Source organism: Anguilla anguilla, chromosome 9 (assembly GCF_013347855.1).
Source record: "Anguilla anguilla isolate fAngAng1 chromosome 9, fAngAng1.pri, whole genome shotgun sequence".
NCBI classification, from domain to species: domain Eukaryota; kingdom Metazoa; phylum Chordata; class Actinopteri; order Anguilliformes; family Anguillidae; genus Anguilla; species Anguilla anguilla.
The window spans coordinates 24022728-24037063 of NC_049209.1; the positions used below are offsets into that span (position 1 = coordinate 24022728).

General features: G+C 39.9%; 2 protein-coding genes across 17 annotated transcripts in view; both read right to left on the reverse strand.

The window, feature by feature from the left end:
* Positions 1-501: 501 nt before the first annotated feature.
* Positions 502-3755, reverse strand: crebzf (CREB/ATF bZIP transcription factor). Of its 2 annotated transcripts, XM_035432308.1 has the most exons (5): positions 3552-3755; positions 2279-3142; positions 2008-2067; positions 1361-1430; positions 502-762 (listed from the first exon to the last, which is right to left on the reverse strand). In XM_035432308.1, exons 2-4 carry the CDS (start codon positions 3067-3069, stop codon positions 1364-1366), a joined length of 918 nt encoding a protein of 305 aa, XP_035288199.1. In that variant the 5' UTR covers positions 3070-3142; positions 3552-3755; the 3' UTR covers positions 502-762; positions 1361-1363. The 2 variants fall into 2 exon arrangements, with proteins under 2 accessions (XP_035288199.1, XP_035288198.1); XM_035432307.1 differs by lacking the exon at positions 502-762 and having other exon boundaries at positions 873-1430.
* A 1000-nt stretch (positions 3756-4755) lies between these two features.
* The window catches only part of sytl2a (synaptotagmin-like 2a), a 28466-nt gene continuing 18885 nt past the window's right edge, over positions 4756-14336 (reverse strand). For 4 of the 15 annotated variants that reach the window (XM_035434693.1, XM_035434690.1, XM_035434689.1 and 1 more), the window contains 11 exons: positions 11711-14224; positions 10411-10512; positions 9334-9428; positions 8798-8911; positions 8090-8259; positions 7450-7552; positions 7148-7309; positions 6663-6741; positions 6322-6421; positions 5806-6011; positions 4756-5472 (listed from right to left, as the gene is read on the reverse strand). In XM_035434693.1, the coding sequence (XP_035290584.1) occupies positions 5324-5472; positions 5806-6011; positions 6322-6421; positions 6663-6741; positions 7148-7309; positions 7450-7552; positions 8090-8259; positions 8798-8911; positions 9334-9428; positions 10411-10512; positions 11711-14224 (3794 nt within the window). In that variant the 3' untranslated portion in view covers positions 4756-5323. Of the gene's footprint in view, positions 5473-5805; positions 6012-6321; positions 6422-6662; positions 6742-7147; positions 7310-7449; positions 7553-8089; positions 8260-8797; positions 8912-9333; positions 9429-10410; positions 10513-11710; positions 14225-14336 lie in introns of those variants that run through there. The other 11 variants (XM_035434694.1, XM_035434696.1, XM_035434697.1 and 8 more) reach the window with 8 other exon arrangements.

Sequence of the window (14336 nt, forward strand, 5' to 3'; positions counted from 1 at the left end):
GACGGGAGGCCAAAGGAGACGAGAGTAGGTCATAAGAGATGGTGCCTGTGCATCAACTGCTTGCCTATGCCACAAGAGACAAAAAAAGTTCTGTTGTAAAGAGCTGCGCTTTCTAGCAGCAGCCATTCAAAGTCACTTGACCACATGGATCAAACTATCGTTTTGGGTGAAACTGAAACACGTACTGAAACATTCCCATTCATTTAAATGACATAACATTATTATTGAACCGCGTTGTATCAGCTTAAGCGGGTCATAATATCTCCTTTAAACACATTACCTAATGATAATACATGCTGATACACCAAGATGTTTAGAGACTGAATACATTCTATTCACAGATATGCCGTGTATCACATCACACACAAATACTCTGGCATTGTACTGATTTTTTACTATTAACAACTGCAACTGCTGGACAAAACAACAGAGTTAACCACCAGTGCAACCATTTTACGTCATCTACCCAAAGTGCACTGCGCGTCTAAAATAATGGCGATGTCCAATGGTCAAAATTTCTATTAAAGGCTTGGGTTTTTAAAAAATTTAAAATAACCTAAACCTTTTGTGTGGCTTTTACAACATATTTCCATAGTTCAGGGCATTTACAACATATTAAGCCCTACAAGTCTTAACAGGCAGGCTTCCCTTTAAATGTGTTCACACAATCTTCATTCCACTGCTTGTTTCAGAACGACTAAACCAGTGACCACTCAATCCATTTCGATGAGGAGAAAAGAAAGTTTGTAGACACAAAGCTTGCTGTTTGAAAAGAGAAAGGAGACAGCTGTTAATGCCAACCATCTGAAGCAAAAAACAAAGACAACTTAAGTAATTCATGTAAAGAGTAAAAGCTAATTAGGTCAAAAAAGTAATGATCAAAAATGGGGTTTATTATCAGACACTTTTATTCCCAAGTAAATGAAACACTGCTTACATTTTAAACAAAAACACAAAAGGAAATAAAAGAAGCCTAGGACAAACTGCCTTTACCAGCTTTTCCTCAAATTCTTCATAAACTAACAAACCCAAGTATGAAAGCCAAGGACATCTCTTTGGTCAATGTGCAAGTCATCAGATCATTATGTAAAAACCTCCATTTTATCTACTTGTAATAGACTAATCCTACAAGTCACTTGTGTGGTTGCTACTCCATGGTTTTAATAACAAAAGACTGGAAAGAAAAAAAAGTATACTGCTGTTTCTGCATTCTGTGAATTACAATGCATCAGACAACAATATCCAAAAATCAACATCACCCATAATGTACAGTGTGTGAATGTTCACCAACGTTCAACACCTGTGGTGTGGTGAAACGCAAGTGAAAACTGCAAACAACTTACACCATCCCGCATACTACCTTTTAACATATACCGGGCCAAGATGGCTGCCGCTGGTCCCGTTTCTTCAGCATTCCCCAGCAGAATCCACTTTAGCATAAAGAAAAATAAGGATGCTAAATGAAAACCATTCTTCCAGAAAAGGGTGAAGGTTCACAAAGAGCTGTTCTTACCAAATCATAAAACCATTTAAACTGATTACGCAAGGGTTTAATTCTCCCACATGTTGGGGTAGCACTGAAACTTAAGCTAAATGTAGCTCTTTGTGAAACCTCACCATTATCTTATTTACAATATATTTACAGTTGCACATTCAGCAGACTCTGGCTGTGTAAATTCTGCCCGCCTGTACATTAACAATATTCAAACATGTACACAGGAGGGACTGAAATTAGCAGTGATCCAATAATGCCAGATTCACTGCCAAATAATTTTTTTCCCCTCAACCAGCCAAGACTTCATATTCATATTAATTTAAGAGCTAGTATGTCTGCACTTGGCAAAATTAGGGAACTGATAATTTCTGTCCCTGCTTTAACAACGACATATTTACATTGGATTTTTAACACGACTCAAACAAATTCTTTGAAACAAAAGAATTAAATGATATCATAAAGTCAAAATATGCTTTCTCCTCGAGCATCATCTTCCATTTTCTGATCCTTACCATGGAGTCATGAAGTCAGGGATGTTCTGTAACCCATATCCCGCATGGCAGATCAACCACCTAGAAGAAAACTGTCAACAGGTTTAGCAGTAACTTGTAGGAAATAACACATTTGCTTACAAATCTACTGCACATGCTCTTAGGATATATCTTTACATTTTTACACTGAGTTCACAGGTATATCCCCCGGTAGTTCATCTATACTATTTTTTTCTATCATCAAGTTCAGTCTCAAAATCTCGGAAAGACAATGAAAGTTACTTGACCCTACATTTTGAGCGCCGTGCTCGCACTTTCAGCGCACTTAGTGCAGAATTCCACAGAGACGTGATTCTTGTCAACGTGGAGACAGACGCCGCCAGATGTTTCATTCTCCTCAATCTTCACCTTTTTCCTAGGCAGGGCGTAATCGTGGTCGTTTTTGTTCGGTTCCTGGAAAAGCGACGTAGACACTTTCATGCCATTCACACCGCTGAGTCTAGACAAAAGTTGGCCCAAAGAGCTTTCGTTAGCCAATACCGCTCTCAGGTACCTCGCCTCGTCTTCGAGGTCTTCAACCCTCTTGTTCAAATGCTCGTTCTCCTGTCTGAGATTCCGATTCTCCGCCGCTAAGGAAGTGACTTTGTTCTCCAATCCATTCACGTATTCTTTCTTCCTCAGACGATTCATCCGAGCTGCAATGGCATTCTTGTTGATCCGCACCGGCAAATTATTTTTACACGCAGGTGATTTAACTGCTCCGCGCGAGGAATTCGAGAGGGTATCACTGACTCCATAGCTTCCCTTTGATGTGGACCTTGAAAGATCCTGCAATCCACTCCCGCCTTCGTCAAAAAACGAATACAGTGTATCCTTGTCCAGCTGCCAATTAAAATCGTCTACATTAAATAAATCAAGATCCAAACCAGGCGTATCCTCACTTTCTGGTGAGGAATACTGAAAGGGAGACGTATGCACGTCGTCCACGATTTCAATTTCTTCACTAGTGTCAACTTCCAGGGGCCAGGTGGTAGGATTCGTTTCAGGCTTGGATCCGACTCGCGCTCTTTTTCTGGTGATCATGTCGCCTGGGGATTCCGGTGTCGCAGAACGGTTCTTTTTGCGGACCAGCGTATGCCCTTAAATCGGATCACACCTGAAAACATATAACATACATAGTCTTTCATCAAGTCTAAAAAATATAACCAAATGGCAAAGCACACAAGTATTAATCAAAGAACGCAATTTCCCCTAAAATTAGTTTCGAAGTAATCGAGGCCTAACGCTCACTGCAGACTGCCACATGCTAGATGAATTTGCTAGCATAATTTCGGTCGGTTAAAATACCTCCAATAATATGTGAAACACTCCCCTTTCCGACATTCATCATGCACAGACGGCTATCTAGGGTGGAAGTTTGCAAGTTCTTTCAAATGCGAGTTAACGTCCTGAAAATAGCAAGTGTTAGCTGGTTAACTTAGCGAAGTAACGTTAGCTAAGGTCCATGTCCCAAAACAACAGCGAGTGACGACGCATTTTAAAGCAGCTACGCAGACAAAACTTACCAGTTGTAGAAGCGCCGTAAATGTATTAAAATGAAGATCTTCCGATACAGAAAGTCAGTTCATAACAGCTACCAACGGACTCATCAATATGGTGTAAATATCGGCAAAAACAAGTTCTGGAATAAGTTTTTAACCAACTCAATTACCCGCTTCCCCCAACAAAGTTACTACAACTGCAACGCACACAAAACGTAGAAAAATATGGCGTACGGTGCCGTGTGAACACTGATCTCGCGATATGTCACTATTTGTGCGTCATCTACCGCTCCTCAGAGCCTGCCCCCCCTGCCCCCCAACCCCGTTTGAAACCGTTGTTCTTGTTCACAACGCCATTTTTGAATAATAATAATAAAATAATAATAATAATAATCTTTTTACATATGGTTTGCAAAATCAGAAAGCTCTTAATAACTGACTTGCAACATGGCTTTGTCAAACTGTTTATAAAGCTATGTCCTTAAAAAACAACACAGTCCTTTGAAGCACAGTGCTTTAATATATTAGTCACAGCCTGTGGCCAATATATATTCATAAATAGTTGTTCACTCACCACAAACTCCAACAAAATTGTCTGGAGGGGGTGTTCTTAGATTTATCCCATAGTCTGAGAGCATATATTTTGTTTTGTGCTTTTACCATTAAATAACATAATTGATTACTGGGCCATGTTCATTTTTATTTTGCTGGAGTTGACTATAACAAATGCATCAGCAAACTTGAGGATGCGTATACTATTACAAAGGCTTCGACAGTCATAATCAGTATATAAAATGTACACAAATGCATGCTTGTCGGGAAACAGTGAATAAGAGATGCTCCTGTGACACACTTGCTTTCACCCTCGTTCTTTGGTATTCATTTGTTTAAAATCCAACCTACAAATTCAAAACCTCGACAAAAAAATAAATATATGCGCTGTGGCAGTCAAGAACCAGTGATGCGAAATGTTAACATGCAGGAAAGTTAGGAAACTCGCAGTCTAAATTTTACACACACACACACACACACATACACACACACACACACATATTGGAAACAAAACCCTGCCATCACTGTAAAAAGAAATCTCAAATAAACTCAAACTTAACCTCAGTTTACAGTCTCAGTTTGTACCTGTTTTAACTGATTATTCACACAATTTTACTTGTTTGATTTAATGTTTTTTTTTTGTCTTTCTGTAATAATAATAATAAACAAAACAAAGCCTGATGGAAATATAATTTTATTATATTTTTTGCCTGTGGAGCACTGTGACATTACAAATATAGAGTAATGAAAAAGAACACACAAAGCTAATAACACATACAGAGATAAGTAAGAGCACAGAAAGTGAAGCCCAAATGTTCGTAAGTATGGATTTTAATGTGAGCAGAAGTACAATCTGGCAACTTAATAAAAAAATAAGCTTGTTTCACATTGTGAGCCAAATCTTCTGAGTTAAATTGTAGCTGTTAACTGATTGATCAATAGCCATGAAGTTAACAGGAAAAAAAACTTATTGTGCAGAAATAACTGTTAAAACATGATGAAATACCCCAAATTGTGTAGAGAACTAATCTGAACATCTGGAATATTACCCTACTTGCATCAATACATGGCACAGTGCACTTTAATTAACGTGCCTAAAGGAAAGTTTTTTATTAAAGCAGTTTTAGATTCAATCATTGATGCACATTCATCACAACACACAATATACACTCTTGATTAAGTAACAACAGGAGAATTCACTGCAATCAAACACACGCTATTTAAAATATTGAAATCCTTCTTTCTTATTTTGACATGCTGTGTGCCATCATCAACATTCTTAAAGGCAATACATCCTCCACCCATTCATTGTGTGATTCCATCATTTGTTTCCATAGCATTGCTTCAGCTGCATTAGAATCCATCCAATCCACTACTGCTCCATGACTTCTACCTACGCAGAGACAGACCAGAACAATCACATCATTAAGTTAAGAAAACTGTTAGGTTTAAGATTTAGTCCTAATAGCCCCTTTGTAACAGTGCATGTTTCGTGCATGTGATATACAGATTGTTTTTACATACAGTGGCAGTACCACATCAAGAGGTATCGCATTTTTATTTTTTCCATTTTCATTTACTTTTGAAGATATGGTAGAACTAAGAGAAACAAACAATTTCACTGTCATTATCAAATCAAATTGCCAACAGCAGACCAAACGCTGATTAGTTAGTGAAGCTAATAATAATTTTCAGCTAGAATGGGTTTAGAAGTGGACCCATTCACCTGTGCCCAGACTCAGTCTAACACCACCCAGGAAGTGGTTGTTGAGGCGGTCGTGGTCCCAGACTGTGAGCTCCACACAGGCCTCCTCCAGGTCCTCTGCCCGGAAGCCATCGTACACCATTGTATGATTGAACACCGGATTGGCCGTCTTCCTTAAAACCCGTGACTTCTGCCTGCTTTTCCGACTGGTGTCAGGAAGCACATAGCTACAGAGGAACAAGACAGACAAGGATGACCAGGGGCGCACATGCTAATTCTCACATTTGATGACTAGGATCAAAGTTTGAGGAAAGAACACACATGTCTTTCTGCATTGTTTTTTATTTTTATCTTAGCCCAGTGAGAATTTCAGATAAAGGCAGAAAATAAAGAAATGGGGGCCTCTAGTGGATATAAACATGCACTGTAAGTGAGAGGAAAAATATATGGTCCCTAATTTTTTTAAAATTCTACATTTTTACACACACATGCACACACACACACATATCAGCTTGAAACAGATAGCGCTATACATACCATTTTACAAAAGGATCAATAACTGCACCCCTAATAAATGGCAGGTTTTTGCAGTCTTTCACAAAGATCTGTACCAAACCAGTCTTAGGTGTCCTCTTACCTAGCCAACAACAAAAGAAAATCACACATGAAAGAACTAAGAACACTGCCATAATACATAAACATAATTATGTCCTCTGACTTGTACAAGCTATGGAATGAAAATAAATATGAACAAATCCCTCTCACAGCAATGGCTACACCTTAACAAACCTGGGCTCTTTATTCACAAACATTAGTGAAGTCTCATATATAGCAAGTTGTCTGTTGGAGAAGATTAGAGGATCCAAGCAGCTGCTTACCATGAGAACCCTGCTGCAGGAAACGCAAGGCCACTCGAATCTCTCCTCTGTGGTCAGTGGGCTGCAGACCAGATGGGGACTGAGCCAGCAGACAGAACATTATTATTATTATTATTATTATTATTATTATTCAGTCATTTACTTTGAGGCACTTATTCAGAGCAAATTACAGGATAATTATGAAGGTACAAATTATAAAGAGCTATAACCACAAGTAGGCATAGAGAATAAGAGTAACAATGAAAAGGCTAAAGTAGTTAGGCATAAAGTTAAACAAGTACACATCTTTTCCTCGAGAAACATTCCGTAATTGTATAGTTGACTATCAAGTTCTAAAATATTTGCAATTATGAGAGCTATAATTGACATCAAACTGGAAAGACAATTTGTACCATTTCCTGTGTCAGGTTACATTTTGTTTTTAGAGAGAGGAAAACTGACAAATTTAAGAAAAGGAGTTTGTGTTTTCTAGAATGTTTTTTTACTTTTCCTTTCAGGGTGAAGTCATTCATATGTGTGTTCGTTAAATCCCATTCGGACAATTTGAAATCCACCTCGCCCAAAAAGCTATTCTTTCCAAAGCTGTTGTGATGCCACACAGAGAGGTTCAGAGTATGACTCTTGAGGGTTTTCACATCAATTTTATACTGTGGGGACAGAAGAACAAGTAACATAAATTTAATATCCATTTCAAACCCAAGCCAAATTTTCAGGTCATATTTAATTACAAATCTATAAGGTGGAATCTGTCACAAAGCCAGTCATTTCTGAAAGCCAAACTGCTTACCCTCAGAATTTCATTGTAGATGGGATTTAAGGTCTTCTTCTTAACTGTGGTCTTTTTCTTTCCCAGTTTTGCTTTGTCAGGTAAGAGGTAACTTTTCACATATCTACAAATGGAAAAATAAACATGAAACATACAATGGATCACACTGAAACATTCGAAACGTTTGGTGAGGTAGCAGCAGTGTAGAACAAGCACACAATATTATGTCATAATTATTCATTAATAATTTTCTCTTTTGAAATAGTATTTTAAGGGCAGGTAACACAATTAGCCTACAGTTCAGTGAGTTAAAGTGTCAAGTCTGTTAGACCAGAACTGAAACATCAACATATTCAACAATACCCATAATGCTCAGCTGCTTGCCAGCTTGCATTTAAAAAAAATCCTTCTGCAGAACTCATGGATGTAGTTTAATGTGTTCCTGGTTTCTTGTTACCTTGAGGGGCTCCCCAAAGATTCCATTACAAAAATGTCTAAGGCAAACTAAGCTGCAAAAATAAAAATGTCCAAGCAGAACAATTTGTTCCTGTCCATCTTTTTAAACATTCCACTTTGGCTGTGACTACAGAAACTGAACTGAGATGCTACACAATCATTCAACCCTTTCACGTGTGAAGCTTTGGCAGTTTGAACCACTTACGGATCAGACCGGTTCTTCTTGGTGTCTGCGACCGCCAGATCCCTACACCGGACCACAAACACGTGCAACTCTCCCAGCTTCTGAACATAGCTGAGGGCAAACTGGATGGTCCCTTTGACTTCCACATTTTCAAACTCCAGACTGTAGATACTCATCAGACTGCTACTGGCCTGTCCAATCCACCGGACCCAGAGGAGAGAGAATCAGATCACACAATCACACAGTTCAGGAGACAGTAGCTTTCAGTTATTTTGTCTCTTACAGTCCTACTGTTTTAATCTGTTATCTACCATCTAAGATTATACATTTAACAAAACTCTATAGATGGAGGTTCTAAGGGGTAGCTTATTTTAAGCCAGTTTCTGTCTTTATCTCATAGAACCTCTTTGCAGTCAATTCAGGCTTATGCTATCCTTTTGGTCTCTGTTTTGAATTAAGGCAAATCATATTAGCTCAGCTCAAGAAAAAACATTACCATCCAAACAGCATCACCGCCTTCTGCTAACATTAAGCATAACTAGAATTTTCTACTCTAAACTCAAGATGCTTCATGTAAATTGACAAAAGGAGCTTCAAGTTATTAAAACTGTATAAAGTAGACGTATTATGTCTATAAAATGATCATAATTATGATGTAGCTTGCATGAGCACAGTTATAGAGGCCAGTGGCAGTTTGGTTAGAAAAAGGCCAGTTAGCGTCACACATACAGAGGACATTGATGCCATGCCAGAGGAGGTGCTAAAGTTAGTGGAGGCACTGCTCTTTCTTCCTCCAAGGTGGAAGCTGTTCTCCGAGTCAGTGTCACTGTCTCTGCCATCCATCTATAAAACAAGTGTGCCAACAAGGAGAACAGGGTGTCAAAAAAGCAGGTCCAGCCATGTTAGTCAGTCACAAAGCGTGCGTGCAGAGGTTCGGGGTTGTGGTCAGCTCCATTTCAATTCAGGAGTGATTGAATTGAAAAATTCCTATGAGTCATTATTAGGATTTTTAAAATAATTAATTAAATTTTCATTCAATTCATTATCTGAATTGACCAAATGAATGAATGAATGAATGAATGAATGAATGAATGAATTGTCATACCGTTAGGAGGTGTAGTTAATGGTGCTGAGAGATCATGATGACTAATCCCACACTATTACCCCTTTATCCTAAGCTGTGAAGTAAAGTGCAACAGAAGATTATGAATGGGATCTGTAGCTGCTGTGGGAAACTGTTCATGCTGGAAGGGTATTCTTTTCACCTCTCCATGCAAAAAGGCAGGCATGGACGCACACCGCTTCTTCATCTGGTCCTGATCTGAGAAGGAGGAACTGGGAGACGTGGACACTGGGGAGACTGAGGAACAACAGCCGTGAACACACCTGTCTCTCTCTCTCTCATCAGACCAATGACATCCCTCTTCCCAACTTCAGACATATTGGAAAAATACAATGCCCTCGCTTGATGACTAACATTCATCACACACTAAGGGAACATCATGTTTTCATCAGATCTTACATTCTAATTACCACAAAATTATATTGTTAAATCACACATCAAGTGTTTTGCTGCATGGTACATAATGGCAGACCCATACAAAAAACACACTGGAGACAATCAATGCTTTCTCTTCTTTCAAATGTCAGAAGCTCTGTTTGACATGACAAGGCATAATTACGTAATTATTTGAGCATACTTCAGATCGAAAAAAGCCAAAAGAAAATCACTGAAATGTATCTATGGGACACAGTGCAGCCATGAACTATGCCATTTAAATTGTACACAATAACAAGAAATATTCTGAAGGTTTTATAGCACGTAAAGAACACATAATAGTAATATTATGTATTATATTATATAGAACACGTAATAGACTGCATATACTGAAATAAAACATGTATATGTATGTACACATTTCGTGAATATTTACAGTACTAATTTGTATTGTGTAATATAAGAACACTGACAGTAGTGAAAGTTAAAAAGAAAAAGGTGTTAGAAAGTTCACTCATAATTTCCCACATTATGCATGTGTGCATGCACGTGTGGATGTGTGCATGCTTGTGTGTATGAGTGTGTGTAGAGTGTGCGTGCGCGCATGCATGTATGTGAGTGTGTGTGGGTTATGTGTGAGTGTGTGTGGGGTGTACATGCATGTGTGTGTGAGTGTGTTTGTGCGAGCACGTGTGTGTGTGCATGCATGCGTGTGTGTGTGAGTGTTTACGTGCGTGCATGTATGCGTGTCATTTTTCACGGCTGGTTGCGTTTTCCCTACACTCTGGGTTGTGAGCCTGGGAGGGCTCTTGGTAGAAGAAAGCACAGACGAGGGTTTGCTCACGGGTTTGCTGTGACGTAATGTCCCCCAGACTTCTAGAGACAGCTATGGGTCTGGCACAGATTTGCTTTAAAGCCTTAACGGAGCTTTGAGACTCATCACAACCTGCCACAGAGTAAAAGAACATGAATTCCCCTCCTAACCAAGGACTAGCAGGCAGGCGGAATAACATCTGATTGATATTTAATCACTTCATATTTCCTGTGATCATCATATAAAGAAAATCATAATTGTATAATTGCATTTTACTGATTATGCAGCTGGATATGATCAATAAAAGGAAATGCCTATTGATTTCATTTATTTGGTCTTATATATGATTGATGATTAGTGTAGAAATGTCCTGAATGGATGGTTTCTCTAATCAAAACAGTTTCTTCGCTGTACTAAGTGTGAGCTCCCACTATGAAAATCAGGAAGTAATCCAGGTCAGAAGCAAAGGAGACCATTTTTACAGGACTCTAGCAATAAAGGATGAAAATGTATTAAACCATGGACACCCAGTCCTGCTCCAGGACAGTCCTAATCTCCACACCCACACTTAAAAGTAATGGACACCTCATGTAGAAGCAATGACTAATGCGACCAACTATGACAAGGAATATCTATTTAATAGCGGAAATGTTTGAAGAGCGGTATGACCATAAATCACTGTAAGTTTGACACAAGGATGATTGGGTTAGAGAAGGGTCCAGTGACTGTGTGACACATGGGCAATCCATGCTGTCCAGTATTTGGTCACCCAGGGGATACATGAAGCACTCCATTTCCTCTATATGGACCAGAAATATCTGAGCTTATCCATTTATCATGTGAAAGCCGGATCTGTGATGGGCACTGCACAGAAAAATGTTCAGTGTTAAATCAACTACTACAGAGTACATACGGTCCCTGTTAGACTCACATGTACTCTGTTAGTTAAATTAACACAAGACATTTTACTGTGTGTACATATTCCTTCCCTTCAATTGAGGTTTGGCTTTTCTTATTAATCAGCTGCAGAATGCATCTGACAATATTTAATACAAGAAAAAGACATAAATGTTTGATGTTTTTTTGTATATTTCATTTTATTGGTATGTGGGGAAGCACATACCCACTATACAATCCCAGCTTAAAAGGGAATAGCACTTTGAGCCTGAGTTTCAAACCCTGCTTCCACCATAAAAAAATCTCAGTTGATCATAACAGATTTTTCACAAATTGAAATCAAGAATGCATGCATTTTAAATGAAGGTTATCTAAATCATTAATGGGGGGAGGGAAAGGGGGAGAGACAATGTTTTAAAACTGAAATGCTCACAGTCTGAACTTGCCCAAGAGTTAGACCAGATTTTGGATGTGTTGCTCCTGGAAGAGTCAGGAGTGTTGTAAGTCCCATGACCTTCACTCCCGCTCATGCTCCTAGGGTGCTCTGACACCTCCTGTGGTCCCCTCAGGGTGCGGGTTTGGACAGGCTCTGGTAGAACATCCAGGTCTGCCTCAGGCTGTGCTGGTTGATGGCCACTGCTGCCCTCTTTCCTCCTCTCTGTGACTGGTACTCTCAAGTCATTCGTGTTTACAATCTCAGGAAGTCCCAGGTAATGCTTACAACTTTGGGGGATCAAAGACCTTGCTAGAGGGCGATGTGATTCAGCCTCTTCTGGTACTCTTGAAAGTTGTCCTTCACTGGCTTTCCTGTAGCTGGGATGTCTTCCTTCATTCATTTGCCCGTAAACCTCAGGAGAGGCTTGATTTCCTTCATTTAGGTATTCACAACATGCAAACTGGTGTGTTTGTATAACATTAAGGTTCTCTAAGCTTGTTCTTCTAGGTGGCTCAGGCTTTGACTCTTTGTCCTTTTGGGATGCAAGGGACTCATCAACCACAGGTTCCCCCGCTAAGGATTTTTTAATGCCCCTCCGTAGCTGGGGAATACAGCTATGTTGACCCCCAGGTAGTCTTCCCACTGAGAAAACACCTTTAGTTTCAAAGGACATCTTTGTGACCCCAGGTTCCCATGGTATCCCTTCAGGTGAATGTACCTTCTTCTGCTGAATGGGAAGAATTTGTTTCTGGTCTTTCTCCATGAGCTCCCTTATCGGAGGGCAGACACTGACAGAATGGGATTTTGAGGAGCAGGTCTCAGTTTTGGATTTTATTGGACACCTCGGTGGGATTTGTGGGGGACAATCTGGACTTGGTTCCACAACCAGCAACGGGCTTTCCCGTTGGACAGCATGAGTTGCCCTTTGACTCCTTGAGTAGGAGCTTTTTGGACGTTGGGGAACATCTTCAGTAGTGGGCAACTCTGTCTTGACTGAAGGCACATTGCCCCAGTCATCAATATTTTTATACTGCGCTTTTATTGCAGTCTGGTTCTCTAATTCCTTCCCAATTTGTTCTTTAATTGACAGGAGAGAAGATCTACTGTCACAACTATTGTCTAAATCAATGCCAACTGTCCTTAGGTCAGACCCAGAGGTGGCAAGTTCTTTCTCAGCACAACCAGGAGTGGGCTCTGGGTTTTGGTTCACTTCAGTCTCTAAAGACCCTTTTTGTTTTCCAACATTCATTTTAGGGTCACTTTTCCCCTTCTCCCTGAAGGACTTTAGGTTATTTATCCTGCCAGCTCTGTCATCATGTTGCCTGCCAGTCTGTTTACTGGAAGCCACAGAATCAAATTTAGAACCAATCTCTTGTCCTTGGTAGCCTGTCTGTATATCAGGTTTCAGCCCCACAGTCACATGCTCACTGATGATAGTGGATTTAGCTATGTATAGATCCTCTTCATTTTGGTTCTCCAACATGCTTCTGCTTTCAAAACAAGGTGAGTTTTCCTCTAGAAGTGATGAGCCTTTTCTTGGGTTTGGGTATGCTTCCTTTTGGAAGAGAGATTGTTCTGACTGCTCAGTAATTTTGTTACCGTCCGCTGAATCAACAGAATTTGTCTTGATACGTGCTTCAAGAACACGATGTTCACTTTCCTTCGTACCTTTGAACTGTTGTGCATAATGTCCATAGATATTTTTCATGGTTTCAGGTGCTGGTGAAGTTTCTCCAAGCCAGAATGGAAGTTCCTGCCCTACTTTGCACACATTTACATCAGGCTTGTTCCATTCTTCACCTGTCACCTTACTTTTGTCAGCAAATTCCTGCAATGTTTCATTTGTTTTGGAAAATGTGCTTTTTCTGCTCATCAGTATACTAGACTCAGTGTTTCCTTTCTCCCAGAATGACTTCAAGTTAGCAAGCCTTTGAGTCAACCCCTGTTCATAAATATCCTTCTGTTTCATAGTCAGTTGCACTTTCCTCATGAATGGGTGACTGACCGAAGCAGTCTTGTCTTGTGCTTGTCCCCGTGGTGTGAGTTTTCCTTCAGTTCCTGGTTCATTTCCTGAAGCAGTGATGCATGACTCTCTTTGAGTGGCTGTGTCTGTGTATGGTAAGAAGAAGTCAGGGTGCTTCATAAGAGTGGACCCAGCTGTCATTTGTTCAGTGTGAGAAACATCCCCATACAGAGTCTGTGCTCCAGTGCTACTTCCTTCAGGACCCTTGACCTTTTGTTCACACAGCTCCTTCCTAATTCCAAATTCTTCTTCAGCTTCCCGAATGCTCCGCTGTTGGGAATGCTTGTCATATTGGTTGCTGCCATCCGAGAGCCAGCTGAACCCCTCTCTGACCTTAGCAATGGGGCCCCCTTGTTCCTCAGCCAGCCCACGACTCTGCTCTGCCAGCCTGGAGAAGAGCCCATGGCCTTGAACCATTGAATGAACAGGCTTACCTTTCTGATCCTCAGAGCCCTGGGTGCAGGATTCAGAACTGTACTCATGTTGACCTGTAAAACAAAACACCAGTAAGTGTTCATATAATCCGAACATGCTACAACAAAAAATGATAATAATGATACAAATATGATAGATATGGTCTCAAATATAAGAACATTTCAA

Coding starts and splice junctions, on each gene's coding strand:
- crebzf (XM_035432308.1), bottom strand. CDS start 3,069: ATGATCACCAGAAAAAGAGCGCGAGTCGGATCCAAGCCTGAAACGAAT. Junction 2,068..2,278: donor GCGAGCACGGCGCTCAAAAT/GTAGGGTCAAGT, acceptor GTTTTCTTCTAG/GTGGTTGATCTGCCATGCGG. Junction 1,431..2,007: donor CCTGACTTCATGACTCCATG/GTAAGGATCAGA, acceptor TTTATGCTAAAG/TGGATTCTGCTGGGGAATGC.